The sequence below is a fragment of the Chiloscyllium plagiosum genome, unplaced genomic scaffold (genome assembly GCF_037043375.1).
Source record: "Chiloscyllium plagiosum isolate Xiang-an unplaced genomic scaffold, Cpla_swu_hap1 HiC_scaffold_10, whole genome shotgun sequence".
In the NCBI taxonomy this organism is placed as follows: Eukaryota; Metazoa; Chordata; class Chondrichthyes; order Orectolobiformes; family Hemiscylliidae; genus Chiloscyllium; species Chiloscyllium plagiosum.
This window is the reverse complement of record NW_028270148.1, coordinates 21,009,069-21,027,682: the sequence shown is the minus strand read 5'-3', so window position 1 is coordinate 21,027,682 and position 18,614 is coordinate 21,009,069. Positions and strand designations below refer to the sequence as shown.

Genomic DNA, 18,614 nt, shown 5'->3' with positions numbered 1-18,614 from the left:
CTAGATTTTTATTGAAGTCAACTTTCATCATCCGCTGTGGTGAGATTTGAATCCATGCTCCTTGAGCATCACCCTAGATTTTTGAATTACTAGTCCAGTGACATTACCATTTCCCTTCCTTGAAATAATAAATCAAGAGACACCATTCCATGATGGCCTTGGTGACTTCAAAAAAAGCTCTGCATAACTTGAGGGTCAACATATTGTTGAATATTGCAAGCTTCCTGTTCCTACCACGTGTCCTTTATCTTCCAGATTTGTCTTTGGGAAACAGCTAGAATACTGCCTCCTTAACCTGCAGCTTTAGGTTGTTGTTCCATATAATGACAGCGCTTTGTATTGGTTCTAGGAGATCATAGGTTTCAGTCTTCTTTGTCACCAAGATTGATTCAGTGAAATAATGCTTGAATCCAATGGGCACAATTATCTTTATGCAGCTGCCTTTATTTGATCACTGCATGTAGAAATTCCCCTCTTTGGTGGGACTACTTTGAGGTTGAGAGAGTGATCTTCTTGGCTGTTTGGACGTTGTAGTCCCTTAGTGTTGTGCAGAGGTTCATCATCTTCTTGAACATGTCTTTGATCTGTCCAGCCAGCATTAACCCCCTGTTTTAAAAAATTCTCAAGGTCAGGTTCGTAGGAGAGTAGTCTGACACAGAACAAACGACCAAGAGGCGAGTCTGCTAGAATATGGGCATTTTATTCCCCGCAGCGTCGCCACAACCAACGGGTCTGGCTTATACTCACTCTACATGTTACCGGAACTGGGAGCCGTCAGTTCTCGTAGAGCGGTTGCCAACAACCCACGCTCGGCGGTTAAACGTAACCCCGGAGCAGACTCACCGAACTGGAGACTTTTCCAGCTGATATACTCTTTTCCAGATATAAACATTCATGTGAACAGCAGAGCAAGGCTAAAAAACACATTCCATTCTGGTTACATACAGATAAGAAGATTCACACGGGGAGGTGTGTAATAAGATTCACACGGGACTAAGCAACACCTCCATTCCGGTTAGATTCACACATGTATTGGGACATAATTTTTAACCGTTTCACCACATTCCACTGCTTGGCCCAATACATGTGTTACATTATGATTCACACATGTGTTGGGACATAATTTTACACCACATTCCACTGCTTGGCCCAATACATGTGTTACATTATGCTTAATTCAGTTCAATTCGTTTCAGTTAATTTCAGTTCAGTCAATTCAGTGTAGTTCAATTCAGCTCAGTTCAGGTCTGTTCAGTTCAATTCAATTGTGTTCAATTCAGTTCCGTCCATTTCAATTCAGTTTAGCTCAGTTCCATTTTGTTCCGTTCAATTTGATTCACTTCAGTTCCACTCAGTTCAGTTCAGTTCAATCCCATTCAATTCTGTTAACTCTGCTTCAGCTTTTTGGACATGCCCACATCCTCCGCTGTACCCCAGGCAAGGGGTTCTTTGGCAGGACTGGGATCCTCTCTCAAACAAACTGCCACGTACATGCCCACATCCATGCCATCCCGGGACGGTCGGGACCTCCACAGTTTGTTCTTCTGGTTTCTTAGTCTTTTTCCAAAACATTGTTCTGTATCAAAATCTCTCCTCAATTGCGATTGACCCTGCTCGACTACGCCAAATGTTTTAAAAAATTCTCAAGGTCAGGTTCGTAGGAGAGTAGTCTGACACAGAACAAACGACCAAGAGGCGAGTCTGCTAGAATATGGGCATTTTATTCCCCGCAGCGTCGCCACAACCAACGGGTCTGGCTTATACTCACTCTACATGTTACCGGAACTGGGAGCCGTCAGTTCTCGTAGAGCGGTTGCCAACAACCCACGCTCGGCGGTTAAACGTAACCCCGGAGCAGACTCACCGAACTGGAGACTTTTCCAGCTGATATACTCTTTTCCAGATATAAACATTCATGTGAACAGCAGAGCAAGGCTAAAAAACACATTCCATTCTGGTTACATACAGATAAGAAGATTCACACGGGGAGGTGTGTAATAAGATTCACACGGGACTAAGCAACACCTCCATTCCGGTTAGATTCACACATGTATTGGGACATAATTTTTAACCGTTTCACCACATTCCACTGCTTGGCCCAATACATGTGTTACATTATGATTCACACATGTGTTGGGACATAATTTTACACCACACCCCCCAACATAGGTAAGTGATATAGACATCAGTTAGATATTTGACCTGCACAGTTTTGTAATCCAGGAGGTACTAAAACTTTGATCTGGGATGCTTCCATGTGTTGTATCTGAATAAATATTGTTGCTGTGTCGAGAGATTTTATAGATTATTAAATTAATGCTTCCAATTTCTGGCAACAGGAAGGTGATGAATGGAAGCCCCATCTAGAGCCTGTTCAGGGCTGTGTTGACTAAGAACTAGGACTTTGCCAGATGCTTTTGTTACCAACTCTTTCATCTGATAGTTAAAATCTACAGAATTCATCATTTACAAAGCAAACCAATAGATTACTTTTAAAAATGCTGGTTGACCATTACATAATTTATTCAATAGAATTCTTCACAATGCCATTTCTGTGCTTAATTGTGCTTTACAGTTTTTGCTTGTTGATAATTACATTGCATTATTTTACTTCCTCCTGTATTTATTCTTACTCATCAGTGAATGTAATTGTTAAAAGATTTCCTTATTTGTGATACTTTAGAAAAGATCTGTCTGAATCTCAAAAGGAATGTCACCAGCTGGAAGAACGATTAAAGGTTCAAGAATCTTTGCTTACAATAGACAGTTCAGAACGTGTTGCCGGTCTGTGTGTGAAATGTGCCCAGCATGAGGCTGTTCTGGCCCGGACCCATAGTGATGTAGAGATGAAGGCGGTTGAAAGATTAAGGAAGTAAGTTCATTTTAAATAATGTGAGATGGTCATTTGTTTTCTTTTTGGTTAAGTACCAGCATTTAAATACCAGCATCTGTCACTGTACATCTGAGAAAATAGCAAATATGTGGAATCAAAGAGTAGTTTTGGAAACAAAATTTATATAAGACAATGAGAAACATAAGTGGGATACTTAACCTATCAAGCTGGTCCCATCATTCAATAAGGTGATGGCTGATCTGCCTCACCTTCAATTCTTCTTTCATGCTAGCCCCTCATAGCCTTGATATTTCAAAAATCTATCTACCTCTTTAAAAACTTCAGTAGATTCCACAACACTCTGGAATAGAGAATTCCAGATATTCCATCCTCTGGGAGAACAAATTCCTTTACATCTCAGCTTTAAGTATACATCCCTTTATTGTGTATCTATGCCCCTTAGTTTGATGTTCCCCCACTAGAGGAAACATCTTCTCAACATCTATCCTGTCAAGCCTCCTCAAAATATTGTACATCTGAATAAAATCACTCCTCATTCCTCTAAACTCTAACAAATAAAGGTCTAAACTGTTTAATAAAAGCAAATTACTGCAGCTGCTGGAAATCTGAAGTACAAACAACAAAAATGCCTGATAAACTCCGCATACAGGCAGCATATATAGAGACACAGTTAACATTTTGAGTTCATGATTACTACTTCACAGTTGAAGCTTTCTGTTTTTATGCCTAACCAGTTTAGAAATCTTGAGAAGTTAATCCCTTAATCCCAGGATTTAGCCTAGCAAGTCTGTTTTGAGTTGCTTCCAATGCAGTTTTTAAAATATGGATCCCAAAACTGTACACGGTAATCCAGGTGCGGCCTTATCAACACTACAGCTCCATTTCCCTTTATCCGAAATGCTCGGGGCTAGCTGCCTTGTGGAAATCGGAATTTTGTGGTTTTCGGAACTAATGTAGCGCCCCCTGTAGGGACAGGGCAGCAACCCATAATCAAACATAAATACTGTACTGCAGCAAAAACATATGAATACTCACACTAAGTGGGATAAATAAAGACTAGAAATACTGCTACACTTTATAGAGTACTGATAAATGAAATACATTGACCATAAATATTCAAAACATTTTATTTTCATAAAAAACATTACAAGAGAAACATACGAGAAAATTTAAACGTACAAAGCTTATTTAAAGAGTAATATATCGACCAATATATCGACTATAAATATTCAACAACATTTTATTTCCATAAAATAAATTTGGTAAAACTTAAACATATGCTTTTAAAGGCTTCTTCAAGTGTCATCTGTCTCATTAACATAGGTTTCTGTCCAAGCAATCTCTCTTTAATTAAGTAAATTGCCATAATCTCTTGCTCACTGATAAATGAACATTGTTCAAGGCCAGCAATTAACTGATCACACATTTTCACCATATCATCAATGGGGACTTTTTCGACTGTGTTTACTAACTCATCATCATCATCATCATCATCATCATCATCATCATCATCATCACGGCTATCCTCATGCTTATCTGTACGGGAACCCATATTTAAAACCATTTCAGCAATGTTCCAATCGCTAAAGGAACGCACAACAGGCACATCATTCTCAATGTTCAGCACTTCTTTGATGTTAGCTTCATGTAATTTATTACACTTTCGTCCGATAAGTTTTGTGCGTAAGTAACCAGGCTTGCTACCATATTTTTCTCTTCAGTGACATGAAATCCTTCAAACTCCTCATCTGCAGGTTCATTTACAAGAAAGATCATTGTAGGCCAGAGTCTGTGCCAAACATTTGTTAATGTTGCTTTATCAACATCATTCTGAGCATTAGCAACTGCGTAAATGGCATGCTTAAGACTAAACTCTTTCAGGAAGTTTTGAATTCCTACCTCTCTGTTGACCAACAAGCATACTGTTTAAAAAATAGTCTTTATACTAGCTCTTCATGGAGCTTAAAATTCCTTGGTTACAAGGCTGTAAGACCAATGTCACATTCGGGGGCAAGTAAATGCCAAAAATATTACTTTTCACAAGTTGTTCGGCAGGGGGATGTGCGGAGCAGTTGTTAAGGAACAATAAAATTTTACACTTTTCTTCCAGTCCAGCTTGTCTGCAATGAGCTCAGGCCGCTGGTACGAAGTGTTTACTGAACTAGTCGGGAAAAATTTCTCGGGTTATCCATGCTTTCTTGTTTGCATAATAATGCACAGGCAAATTGCATACACCTTTAAAACATCTCCGATGTTTGCTTTTCCCAATCACTGCCAATTTCACCTTGTGTGTGCCTGCAGTATTGACACACCCAAGAATAGTTAATCTTTCCTTCAAACCTATTGGTGCTCTCTCATTAGCCGTTGCAAATGTTTTTCTTGGGACATAGCACCAGTAGAGAGCTGTTTCATCAGCATTGTAGATTTGTTCAAGACTAAGGCTTTTGTCAGATATCAGCTTGGCAAATTCACCAACATAATTTTCAGCAGAAGCCTTTTTGCCACAGATTTTCAGGCATTTCACAGCATTACGCTTCTGGAATTTCTGCAGCCAACCTTCTGAATAATGACATTCTCCTTTAATGTTCAGTTCTTTCTGATATTTTCTAGCTTGTTTCATGACCATCAAACCAGTCAGTGGCATACGTTCACTTCTTCGTTGACTAATCCACTCCATCAACACATGGTTAAGATCTTCAGTTTTTGCCTTATGCAGTGTTTTCCTATTCTTCATTAGTTGATGGTCATCACTGTCACCATAAAACTTCAGTAACTCGTCTTTTTGTTTCTTCAAATCATAGACAGTGGTAGACACCATATTCTTCAGTAAGGCGCTGGACAGCCACACCATGATCAAGCTTCTGCAATACTTCTACTTTCTGCATTACTGATAATGACAGATGCTTCCTTTTCTTTATATTATTGTTAGCCATAGATGTACCTGCACCTCTTTTTGACATTTTCACTCTAAAATTAAACAATTTAGCACAGTAAAAAACAATACACAACTGATGCTTCCGAGTGCTGGGCTATGCTGCCACGTGGGTCGAGTGGGTGCGGCCTTCACCTGCCAAGAAAACCCCGTTAGGTTACGCAGACATGACTGACGCTGCACACTCCATGAAATCCTTTAGCTTTCGGAGCTTTTCGGTTTTCAGATTCTCTGATAAAGGGATATGTACCTGTATCAACATTTATCACACAATCTCTAATTTTAAACTTAACTCCCTTGCAATAAAGACCAAAATTCATTTTGCCTTTTTAATTATTTGTTGTACCTGCATGCTAACCTTTTTATGTTTTATGCACAAGTACACCCATATATTCTGTGCTGCACTTTATTTAGAGTCTCACTCCATTTAAGTAATCTTCCTTTTGATTTGTCCTACTAAAATGCATGACTTCTCACTTAAACTCCATGTTTTTTGCCTGCTAACTCAACTATCTATATCCTTTTGTAGATTCCTCATCACAATATGCCCCCCCACCCCCAGCTTATTTTATAGTGTTCTTCACCAAGAAGACAGATGAAAAATAGTGGTTTAGGTTATCTGCCACTTCCCTGTTCCCCATTCATAATTCCCAAGTTAGATCCTTCATGTGTCTCACATTTCCTTAGGCTATTCTTTTCCTTTTTACACATACATAGGAGCACTTTCTGTTTGTTTTTATATTTCTTGCCAATTAACTTTCAAACTTTTTTCCTCTGTAGTAACTTCTTAAAAAAAACTCAATTAGCTGGCTAACACTAGTTTTTGTCGCTTTGTATGCTTTTTTTGACTAGATATTCTCCTCATTAATCTTTTGTTAACCACGAGTGGCTAATCCTTCTCGAGTGCTTCGTTTTTACTGGAATAAAGTTTTGCTGTGTTATGAAATATCTGTTTAACTGCCTGACCTGCTCAGTGACTGACTTTCTCCTTGGTCTATTTTTATAGCCTGCGTTAGATATCTCTTTCTTCATACCTCTGTAATTGTTCTTATTTAAGTGATGATAAAGGTTTGAGATTTGAGTTACTCTCCTTCGAACTAAATTTGTAAGTCTACTCTGTTGTGATCGCTACTAACTGGAGGATCTTTCAGAAGATAATTTCTTAATTATCCTATCTAATTGCTCATTACTAAGTCTTAAAAATCTCTGTTACTAGGTAGGTTCTGCAGTGTACTGCTCGAAGAAAAATCCCTGATGTACTCTACTAATTTATCTTCTATGTTAGCCTTGCCTACCTAATTTATCCAGTCAATATATGATTAAAATAACCCATGACTATTACAGTGCCCTTCTTAGATACTTCCATTATTTCTTGATTAATGCTTTGTGTTAGTGAGGCAATTCTTCAGGACCCTTTAGAGGATTCCCACTCATGACTTCATTGCTTTGTTATTCCGTGTTTTCAACAAAACCAATTCCGCATCATGATCTAATGCACCAATATCACAACTTACTAATGTACTGATAACATTTTTTAACAAAGTTTATCACATCTCTTTTCCCGTTTCGCTTATTCTTCCAGAAAATTCAATACTTTTAAACATTGAATCCTAGACTTGGTCACCATGCATAACATCTCTGTAATAGCAATCAAATCATATTCATTTATTTCTATTTATGCTGTCAACTCATTTATTTTCTTAAATATACTGCATACATTTCGATAAAAAGCCTTAAGCTTTGACTTTTTACCACTATTACCACAATCGAACTTTCCTCCCCAAAGCCATTTGTTTAAATTCCTTTCTATAACTCTATAGTACTATAGTACTATACAATTTGCTGGGAACTAGTTCCCAACATGGCTCAAATGTACCAAAGGAATAGCAGTGCGATTTCCTCAGTATTGCTGGCAGTCTCCCATGAATCAGAACCCATTTCTACCACATTAATCTTTGAGCCACAATTTAATGCAAAGATTAGATTAGATTAGATTAGATTACTTACAGTGTGGAAACAGGCCTTTCGGCCCAACAAGTCCACACCGACCCGCCAAAGCGTATACCACCCAGACCCATACTCCTACACTTACTGCTTCACCTAACACTACGGACAATTTAGCATGTTCAATTCACCTAACCTGCACATTTTTGGATTGTGGGAGGAAACCGGAGCACCTGGAGGAAACCCAAACAGACACGGGGAGAATGTGCAAACTCCACACAGAGAGTCGCCTGAGGCAGGAATTGAACCCGGGTCTCTGGCGCTGTGAGGCAGCAGTGCTAGCCACCGTGCCGCCCATAATAGAATTTTGGAGCACTCACCAACAACTCAATTAATTATGGCAAATTTGATTCTGAATTCTTTTTTAGTTAGCTAAGAATATCAACAGATGATAAAAAGTGGATTCTAAATTAGCAGTGAACTAATAAGTGGAGCATGGGCCCTGAGAGGTTGAATATTCTTTACCCATTCTGAATATTCCAGTGTCTCTAGAATAGCTATAAATTCTCTAAACTTTACTATGAAAAAAATTGGATATTGCATAAACTAAATCATGCCTCTGAAGCATGCATTCTCTTGAGTATCAGAACTTAGATGTTGTGTTTCATGATTTCAACTGGTTTTCTGCTTCCCAGGTTACAAACTTCTTTACCTTCAAATCTGTCCAAAACCTTCCTACACACTCCAACAAAGATTCTCTCCAGTCCAGTGCAAATGAGAGCTTGATTCCTCTACTTAGGCTCAGATGTGCCATGTATTCCCTTTCAGCATTCCAGTATTCATTGGTGAGCCTGCAATTAGCAGGCCGAAGTATTGTTGAATTCTGCTGCTATTCCCCTTAGCCTTACTTGTTTGTCGCAAAGCTGAGCCCCTCACCTACGTCTTCACTCACCTCACCTAACATCTTCACCTAACATGGTTTTCAGTATCTACCATTGCTTCTATGAATTGCCCTTGTAATTTTTCATTGTATGTAACCAGGTTACTGCACTGATTGTCATCATTGAACTTCAGGGAAGTTACTATTAAAAGATTCTGGCTTAGAAAAATGATATTTAATAAACATAAATATTTTATATTTGAGAGAAAATTTGTTACTTTATTTCTTAATTTATAGAATCACTATTACAATGTTTTGAATTTCATAGTAATTGCAGGGTTCCCGGTCAGCTTTTACAATTGCAACATTTGTCACCCTCTGTGTCTCTAAAGGATCTAAAAAAGACTGCTGCTGGGAGGAAAGTATATTTTTTATAGTGAAATCTCACTTATTACAGATTTTGTACATAGCTCAGTCCTGGAATTGGCAAATACAGCCCAGTTACTGATCTCAAAATGATTGGCTGATGACTTAGACACGAGCTTGTTTCACAGAGAAAGCATAAAAGAACATTGACATACACTTTCAACATACATATAAAATTAAGTAAAGAATAAGACTGTAATTCTGTGTGGCTCACCGTCAAAGAACTATGGTCTCAGATTTTCTGTTCTGATGGTGGATGACATACTATGAAGAGCAAGAATTCAGACAGTACATACATTTTTCACCTATAGTATCGTCGTATAAGTCTTAAATAAAAGAAAAATACTGTGGGTAGTGAAGGTCTGCAATAATAACAGTAAGTGTTAGAGGAACTCAGCATTTCTGACAGCATTTGTGGAGAGGGAAAAATGTTTCAAGTTTTGCGTCCAAACTTTGTTATCGTAATGTTTTGAATTGCATTCATCAGAACAAATGGAAGAATGCCAATTACAGAATCACATTTATGCAACACTTGCTGAATAATCCCAACTGTGTTTACAAATAGACCATGAAACAAGTAAAGGTGATCAGTCATTGACATGATGTAGCTCATTTCCACTTGCAAGAAGTGACTTGCAGGGACAAGTTCTCTGCAATTTAAAACGACCCATCAAGCCTTGCACCTTTCTTGAATTTCTTGCAAATTTGAAAGTCCTTATCCCGTGTTGTTTTCTCCATGGCAAAGCCACACCCTGTCGGAGCCTGTGACCAGTGGAGGGAGACAAGGATCGGTGCTGGGTCCTCTACTTTTTGTCATTTACATAAATGATTTGGATGTGAGCCTAAGAGGTACAGTTAGTAAGTTTGCAGATGACACCAAAATTGGAGGTGTAGTGGACAGCAAAGAGGATTACCTCCGATTACAACAGGATCTTGACCAGATGGGCCAATTGGCTGAGAAGTGGCAGATGGAATTTAAGTTAGAATAATGTGAGGTGCTGCATTTTGGGGAAGCAAATCTTAGCAGGACTTATACACTTAATAGTAAGGTCCTACAGAGTGTTGCTGAACAAAGAGACCTTGGAGTGCAGATTCATAGCTCCTTGAAAGTAGAGTCACAGGTAGATACGACAGTGAAGATGATGTTTGGTATGCTTTCCTTTATTGTTCAGAGTATTGAGTACAGGAGTTGGGAGGTCATGTTGCGGCTGTACAGGACCATGGTTAGGCCACTGTTGGAATATTGCATGCAATTTTGGTCTCCTTCCTATCAAAAGATTTACAAGGATGTTGCCAGGGTTGGAAGATTTGAGCTATAGGGAGAGGCTGAACAGGCTAGGGCTGTTTTCCCTGGAGCATCGGAGGCTGAGGGGTGAGCTTAGAGAGGTTTACAAAATTATGAGGGGCATAGATAGGGTAAATAGGCAACGTCTTTTCCCTGGGGTTGGGGAGTCCAGAATTAGAGGGCACAGGTTTAGGGTGAGAGGGGAAAGATTTAAAAGAAAAAGGCAACTTTTTCACACAGAGGGTGGTACGTGTATGGAATGAGCTTCCAGAGGAAATGGTGGAGGCTGGTACAATTACAACATTTAAGAGGCATTTGGATGGGTATATGAATAGGAAGGGTTTGGAGGGCTATGGGCTGGGTACTGGCAGGTGGGACTAGATTGGGTTGGGATATCTGGTCGACATGGACCGAAGGGTCTGTTTCCATGCTGTACATCTATATGACTATGACTCTATGACTTGTCAAACTATCTGTACCCATTTCTCCTTTTTAATATAAGTAAATGTGATAATTTGAAATTTGCTATTCTTATGTCTGTCCTAATAGTGAAAAGCTTCAGCAACATGTCACTCAATTTTAACATTGCTGAAAACAATGAAGTCAGAATTACATAGAGATGCTGTTTGTTTAATCTCGATTCGTTTTAGCTGTTACAGTAATGATACAACATGCACAATCATAACCAGAAATTTGGAACTTTAATATTGACTATGTTACAATTGTTGTGTAGAAGCATTTGACCAATGTAATTACATGGCTTCATAAGTACATAGTTTTTAAAACACCTGAAGCAATTTGTTCTGTTATTATAACTTTGTTTTTCTACATGGAGAAATAAACATTTGTTCACAATCCAAAACCTACTAGTTACTATTGGAACATGAAATGATCTCTGCATGCATTATTAATCAGAGCTAAATTGGTAATAATTTCTCAAGAGACTGCACAGTTGGTTGATGTGGAAAATGGTGCAGTATGGGTGGTCACTTGAGGATGTGATTAATGCGCATTGTTAAACCAAAATAGATATGACTTTAGAGTCAGGCATCTTGCTTATTTTATATCTGATCAAGTAATGCTCATGCTGACTTCCTAAAGTAGAAGACTATGTTCCCAGATGTCAGCCCTGATTTAAGAGGAGCAGGGATAGTACTACCTCAAGACATAGCTAGCTCACTTAATGTTAAACCTGAAAGTTTGAACAAATGTCAGTTTTAATTAAGTCATGAGATCTCCCATGTTGAAGAAACTGACCAGAGTTATCAAAACAAGTCCGAGTGAATTAAGTTTAAATATGCTAATCAGTCCTATGTCTCACCCATGTTACATAAACGTTTGTACAGATTGACCATGAAATTGTGCCAGAAATACTTTTAAAATGTAGCAGTGCTATGATAATGACAAAGGGTCTGGTACTGAATGGGTTGGACTGATCTCTTGAAATAGTTTGCAAATAGTGTGACTTAATGAACCATTTGTGCAGAAGTTTTGTAATTGGAAATATCTTTCTGAATCCAGATTGTTTATGTAAATCACAGAGGTGACTCCAAAACTATTCCCTGGAGCACTTTGTTCACTACTGTCTGACATCAGTCTCCCATCAAGTGCCAGCTGCTTCCTCCATGTCAACTGCTTTTTTATACACTTCCAAGTTTTATCTGAAATACCCATTACCACCACCTTCCTGAGACACTTTACAATTTTTGTAAGGATCTCTGGAAGTTTAGTTTTTAATGTAGCATATGAAGATCCAAGACATTACACCAATTTTCCTTTCACTGCTCTTAGAAGTAGCACATATATCAAACATTTTAATTTCAAAACAAATGACAGTGCATGTAGATATCAGAATTCGTTGCCATAAATTATCCCTCATTGGTGTAAAGGGCTGAAAAAGACTTCAAAGCTCTTAAAGCTATTAAAATGAAATTTTTAAGGGAGCTCTTAAAGGCATCGTTGAATATCTCAAAGTCATGAATTGATATCAAATACAATAAGCAATAAAAAATAAGAAGTAGCAATAAAATATCACAGGAGTTAAGTTAACAACAAATAATCTGACTTTATTAAACTTTTCAGTGGAAAAAATCTACATGGCTTAAAAATTGCAGAAAGAATAGCTATGAAAACTGTGCAAACATGAGAATGATAAAATCAATAATGAACATTTGTAGCTATAATAAACTATAAAAATGATAACCCAAAAAATTTCCAAACCAAGACAAGAAGCATAAAGAACATCTGAGCTCCAAGTCTTGTCAACTGTGAAATGGCTGCATGCCTCCAAATACATTACTGAAATCGGCGTATTGCTTGATAGCTGACTGTCTTTTGTTCATGCAGCAGCTGTTAATTGTGCTTTTGAGTTCCAACTTGTTGTCATTGGCACTCAGTTTGTTCAGTCAGCTGAACAAGACGTGGGGGAAGAATAGGCTATTCAGCCCATTGAGATCATCACTGAACTGGAAATCGCCAACTACAATTTCTTGCCTTTTCTCCATAACCTTTGTTTCCCTTAGAGTCAAAGAGTCATAGAGATGTACAGCATGGAAACAGACACTTCGGTCCAACTCATTCATGCTGACCAGATATCCCAACCCAATCTAGTCCCACCTGCCAGCACCTTGCCCATATCCCTCCAAACCCTTCGTATACATATACTCGTCCAGATATCTTTTAAATGTTGCAATTGCACCAGCCTCCACCAATTCTTCTGGCAGCTCATTCCACAGACGGACCATCCTCTGTGTGAAAAAATTGCCCCTTAGGTCTCTTTTAGATCTGTTCCCTTTCGCCCTAAACCAATACCCTCAAATTCTGGTCTCCCTCACCCCAGGGAAAGAGTTGGTCTATTTATCTTATTCAAGCCCCTCATGATTTTATAAACCTCTATGCTCTGATGCTCTAGGGAAAACAATCCCAGCCTATTCAATCTCTCCCGATAGCTCAAACCCTGCAACCTTGGCAACATCCTTGTAAATCCTTTCTAAATCGTTTCAAGTTTCATAACACACTTGCAATAGGAAGGAGACCAGAATTGCACGCAGTATTCCAACAGTGGCCTAACCAATGTCCTGTACAGCCGCAACATGACCTCCCAACTCAATACTCTGACCAATAAAGGAAAGCATATCAAACATCTTCTTCACTATCATATCTACCTGTGACTCTACATTCAAGGAGCTTTGAATCTGCACTCAAGATCTCTTTGTTCAGCAACTCTCTGTAGGACCTTACCATTAAGTATTTAAGTCCTGCTAAGATTTGCTTTCCCTAAATGCAGCACCTCACATTATTCTAACTTAAATTCCATCTGCCACTTCTCAGCCTATTGGCCCATCTGGTCAAGATCCCGTTGTAATCTGAGGTAACCTTCTTCACTGTCCACTACACTTCCACTTTTGGTGTCATCTGCAAACTTACTAACTGTACCTCTTAGGCTCACATCCAAATCATTTATGTAAATGAAAGAAAGTAGAGGACCCAGCACCGATCCTTATGGCACTCCACTGGTCCACAGGCCTCCAGTCTGAAAAGCAACACTCCACCACCATTCTCTGTCTTCTACCTTTGAGCTAGTTCTGTATCCAAATGGCTGGTTCTCCCTGTATTTCTTGCTAACCAGTCTCCCATGAGAACCTTGTTGAACGCCTTACTGAAGTCCATATAGATCACGTTTACCACTCTGCCCTCATCAATCCTCTTTGTTACTTTTTGAAAAAACTCAATCAAGTTTGAGACATTATTTCCTATGCACAAAGCCATGTTGACTATCCCTAATCAGTCCTTGCCTTTCCAAATAGATGCACATCCTGTCCCTTAGGATTCCCTCCAACAACTTACCCACCGCCGACATCAGACTTACCGGTCTATAGTTCCCTGGCTTGTCCTTACCACCTTTCTTAAATAGTGGCACCACGTTAGCCAACCTCCAGTCTTCCGGCACCTCACCTGTGACTATCAATGATACAACAATCTCAACAAGGGGCCCAGCAATCACTTCCCTAATTTCCCACAGAGTTCTAGGGTACATCTGATCAGGTCCTGGGGATTTATCCACTTTTATGCGTTTCAAGACATCCAGCACTTCCTCCTCTGTAATATGGACAATTTTCAAGATGTCACAATTTATTTCTCTACATTCTATATCTTCCATGTCCTTTTCTGTAGTAAACACTGATGCAAAATACTCATTTAGTATCTCCCCCATCTTGTGTGGCTCCACATAAATGCAGCCTTGCTGATCTTTGAGGGTCCCTATTCTGTCCCTTGTTACCCTTTTGTCCTTAATATATTTGTAAAAACCCTTTGGATTCTCCTTAACTCTATTTGCCAAAGCTATCTCATGACCCCTTTTTGTCCTCCTGATTTCCCTCTTAATATACTCCTACTGCCTTTATACTCTTCTAAGGATTCACTCAATGTATCCTGTCTATACTTGAAATATGCTTCCTTTTTTTAACCACACCCTCAATTTCTTTCGTCATTCAGCATTCCCTACGCCTACCAGACTTTCCTTTCACCCTAATAAGAATATAGTGTCTCTGGACTCTCAGTATGACATTTCTGAAGGCTTTCCATTTTCCAGCCGTCCCTTTTATTGCAAACATCTGCCCCAAATCCACTTTTGAAAGTTCTTGCCTAATACCATCAAAATTGGCCTTCCTCCTATTTAGAAGTTCAACGTTTAGATCTGGTCTATCTTTTTCCATCACTAATAGAATTGCTGACCCCAAAGTGCTCCCCCACTGACACCTCAGTCACCTCCCTGCCTTATTTCCCAAGAGTAGGCCATGTTTTGCATTTTCTGTAGTAGGTACATCCATATGCTGAATCAGAAAATTTTCTTGTACACACTTAACAAGTTCCTCTCCATCTAAATCCTTAACACCATGGCAGTCCCAGTCTATGTTTGGAAAGTTAAAATCTCCTACCATAACCACCCTATTATTCGTATAGATAATTGAGATCTCCTTACAAATCTGTTTCTCAATTTCTCACTGACTATTAGGGGGTCTATAATATAATCCCAATAAGGTGATCATCCCTTTCACATTTCTCAGTTCCACCCAAATAACTTCCCTGGATCTATTAATGGGAATATCCTCCCTCAGCACAGTTGTAATGCTATCCCTTATCAAAAATGCCACTCCCCCTCTTCCCTTGCCTCCCTTTCTATCCTTCCTGTAGCATTTGGGACTTTAAGGTGTCAGTCCTGTCCATCCCTGAGCCATGTTTCTGTAATTGCTATGATATCCCAGTCCCATGTTCCTAACCATGCTCTGAGTTCATCTGCCTTCCCTGTTAGACACCTTGCATTGAAATAAATGCAGTTTAACTTATCAGTACTACCTTGTTCTTTGTCTTGTCCCTGCCTGCCCTGACTGTTGACTCGCTTCTTTTCTAAAAATCTGTCTATCTCAGCCTCGTGGGTGGCATGGTAGCTCAATGTTTGCACTGTTGCCTCACAGTCCCAGGGACCTGTGTTCAATCCCATTCTTGGGTGACTGTCTGTGTGGTGTTTACTCATTGTTTCCATGTCTACACTCCGGGTGCTTTGGTTTTCTCCCACAGTCCAAAGATGTGCACTTTAGGTGGATTGACCATGCTAAATTGCCGATAATGTCCAGGGATGTGCAGGCTAAGTGGACTAGCCATGGAAATGGTTACAGGGAGAGAGTGGGAATGTGGGGGTCTGGGTGGGATGCTCTTCGGACGGCAGTATGGACTTGATGGGCCGAATGGCCTGCTCTCACACTGTAGGGATTTGTTGAATGTACATAACCATCCAGCCTCTACAACACTCTGTGGTAAACTATCCCACTGATTCAGTACCCCTCAGAGAAGATAACATTATGTCTCATTTAATACATTTCAATAAGGTTATGTCGCATTCTTCTTAGCTCCATTGAGGATAGACCCAACCTCTCCTCTCAAAAAGAAATTCCTTCATTCTTGAGGTCAACCTGGCGAACCTTCTTCTGACTGCCACCAATGCCAGTAAATCTTTTTTTGGGTAAAGGGTCAAAACTTTTCATTATTTGGGATGTGGTCTAATTAGTGCCTCGTATAGTATTAGCAAGACCTTTTTCTTAAATATTCCATTCCTATTGAAATAGTAACCAATGTTAATTGGCCTTCCCTGTTATTTGCTGAACTTGTATGCTAGTTTTTTGTCATTCACGCATGACAACTCCCAAATTCCATCAGTGTTTCAACTTTCTGGATTTACCTCCATTTAAATAACATTCATCTGCTCAATTCTTCATGCCAAATTGAATAACCTCACATTTTCCCACGTTATGTTCCATCTGCCAAGTTTTTTTCCCACTCACTGGACCTGTCTGTAACCAGTGTGCTTGTCTGCACACTTATTTTGTGTCAACTGGGAGTTCATTCATTTCTGTCATCCTAGTCATTGGTACATCTTGTAAAGAATTGTGGCCCCAGCACTGATCATATGACGCATTACTAGTTACAATTTGCGATCCTGAAAATGCTCCCTTTATCCCAGCTCTCCATATTCTATTAGTTAGCCAATTCTCTATCCATAATAATATACTACCTCCAACACCGTAGGTTCTTATCTTATTAAGTAGCCTAATGTGTGGTACCTTATCAAACACTTGACAATCCATTCTAATATATCCACTGGTTTCTGTTTACTTATTCCTTTTCTTATATCTTAAGACAATGTTTGCCTCATAGAAGAGATTAAAGCCCATTTGTTAATATCAGCAAATTAAAGGGCCTGAAGGATTTTAGACAAACTCCAGGCTGGCTACATTTTGTGTAAATAAGCGAAATATGAAAGATCCTGTAGAATGCTGAGAATCATTGTTGGCAATCACTCGCTAATGAGTATAATTATCTACCTAGAAAATTTTATGTCACTGATGTTATGGACTAGGCCAGACCACTCAAAACATTCCTAAGCAGGCAGCCCACACCAAAACTTTGCAATTTCTTTTGGTAAGTGTACAGTGAAAATTACCCAGAGTAAGTTAACTGGGTTGAGTATCAGGTTTTAAAAGACAGAAATGTATTCATAAAATTACACAATGAAACACAAAGAACAGAATACAGAACCCCATACAGAATTCAGTCTACCCAAACGTTACATAAATGATTTGGATGCGAACATAAGAGGTATAGTTAGTAAGTTTGCAGATGACACCAAAATTGGAGGTGTAAGTGGACAGTGAAGATGGTTACCTCAGATTGCAACAGGATCTTGACCAGATGGGCCAATGGGCTGAGAAGTGGCAGATGGAGTTTAATTCAGATAAATGTGAGGTGCTGCATTTTGGGAAAGCAAATCTTAGCAGGACTTATACACTTAATGGTAAGGTCCTAGAGATGTTGCTGAACAAAGAGACCTTGGAGTGCAGATTCATAGCTCCTTGAAAGTGGAGTCGCAGGTGGATAGGATAGTGAAGAAGGCATTTGGTATGCTTTCCTTTATTGGTCAGAGTATTGAGTACAGGAGTTGGGAGGTCATGTTGCGGCTGTACAGGACATTGGTAGGCAACTGTTGGAATACTGCGTGCAATTCTGGTCTCGTTCCTATCAGAAAGATGTTGTGAAACCTGAAAGGGTTCAGAAAAGATTTACAAGGACATTGCCAGGGTTAGGATTTGAGCTATAGGGAGAGGCTGAGCAGGCTGAGGCTGTTTTCCCTGGAGCGTCGGAGGCTAAGGTGTGACCTTATAGAGGTTTACAAAATTATGAGGAGCATGGATAGGGTAAATAGGCAAAGTCTTTTCCCTAGGTTGGGGAGTCCAGATCTAGAGTGCCTAGGTTTAAGGTGAAAGGGGACAGATATAAAAGAGACCTACAGGGCAATGTTTTCACACAGAGGATGGTACGTGTATGGGATGAGCTGCCAGAGGAAGTGGTGGAGGCTGGTACAATTGCAACATTTAAGAGGCATTCGGATGGGTATATGAATAGGTAGGGTTTGGAGGGATATGTGCTGGGTGCTGGCAGGTGGGACTAGATTGAATTGGAATATCTGGTCGGCATGGATGGGTTGGACTGAAGGTTCTGTTTCCATGCCGTACATTTCTATGACTCTAGACTTAATTATGCTGTTCTGAATATACAAAACAGTCCCAATAAGCAAACCCCTTAAAAAGCAGTAAAAATGGAGGAAATGCTTACAGGTTGAAGTTAAAAGTGCAGAAAGAGAGAGTTTCACAACCTGTTTCCACACAGCTCACTGTTGAACTCCTAATTGGTTCTGGACTGAACTGCTCACCTCGAGAACTGACTACTCCCCTTTCATTAT

The 18,614-nt window shown here is 39.4% G+C and overlaps 1 protein-coding gene across 7 annotated transcripts in view; it reads left to right on the top strand.

The window, feature by feature from the left end:
• sdccag8 (SHH signaling and ciliogenesis regulator sdccag8) overlaps window positions 1-18,614 on the top strand; it is a 355,401-nt gene that overhangs the window by 45,941 nt on the left and 290,846 nt on the right. For all 7 annotated transcript variants that reach the window (XR_015758360.1, XR_015758359.1, XM_087991185.1 and 4 more), the window contains exon 8: window positions 2,684-2,872. Coding sequence is in view for 5 of the 7 variants with exons in the window: in XM_087991185.1 (XP_087847311.1) it covers window positions 2,684-2,872 (189 nt within the window). In the remaining 2 variants the exon portion in view is untranslated. The remainder of the gene's footprint in view (window positions 1-2,683; window positions 2,873-18,614) is intronic.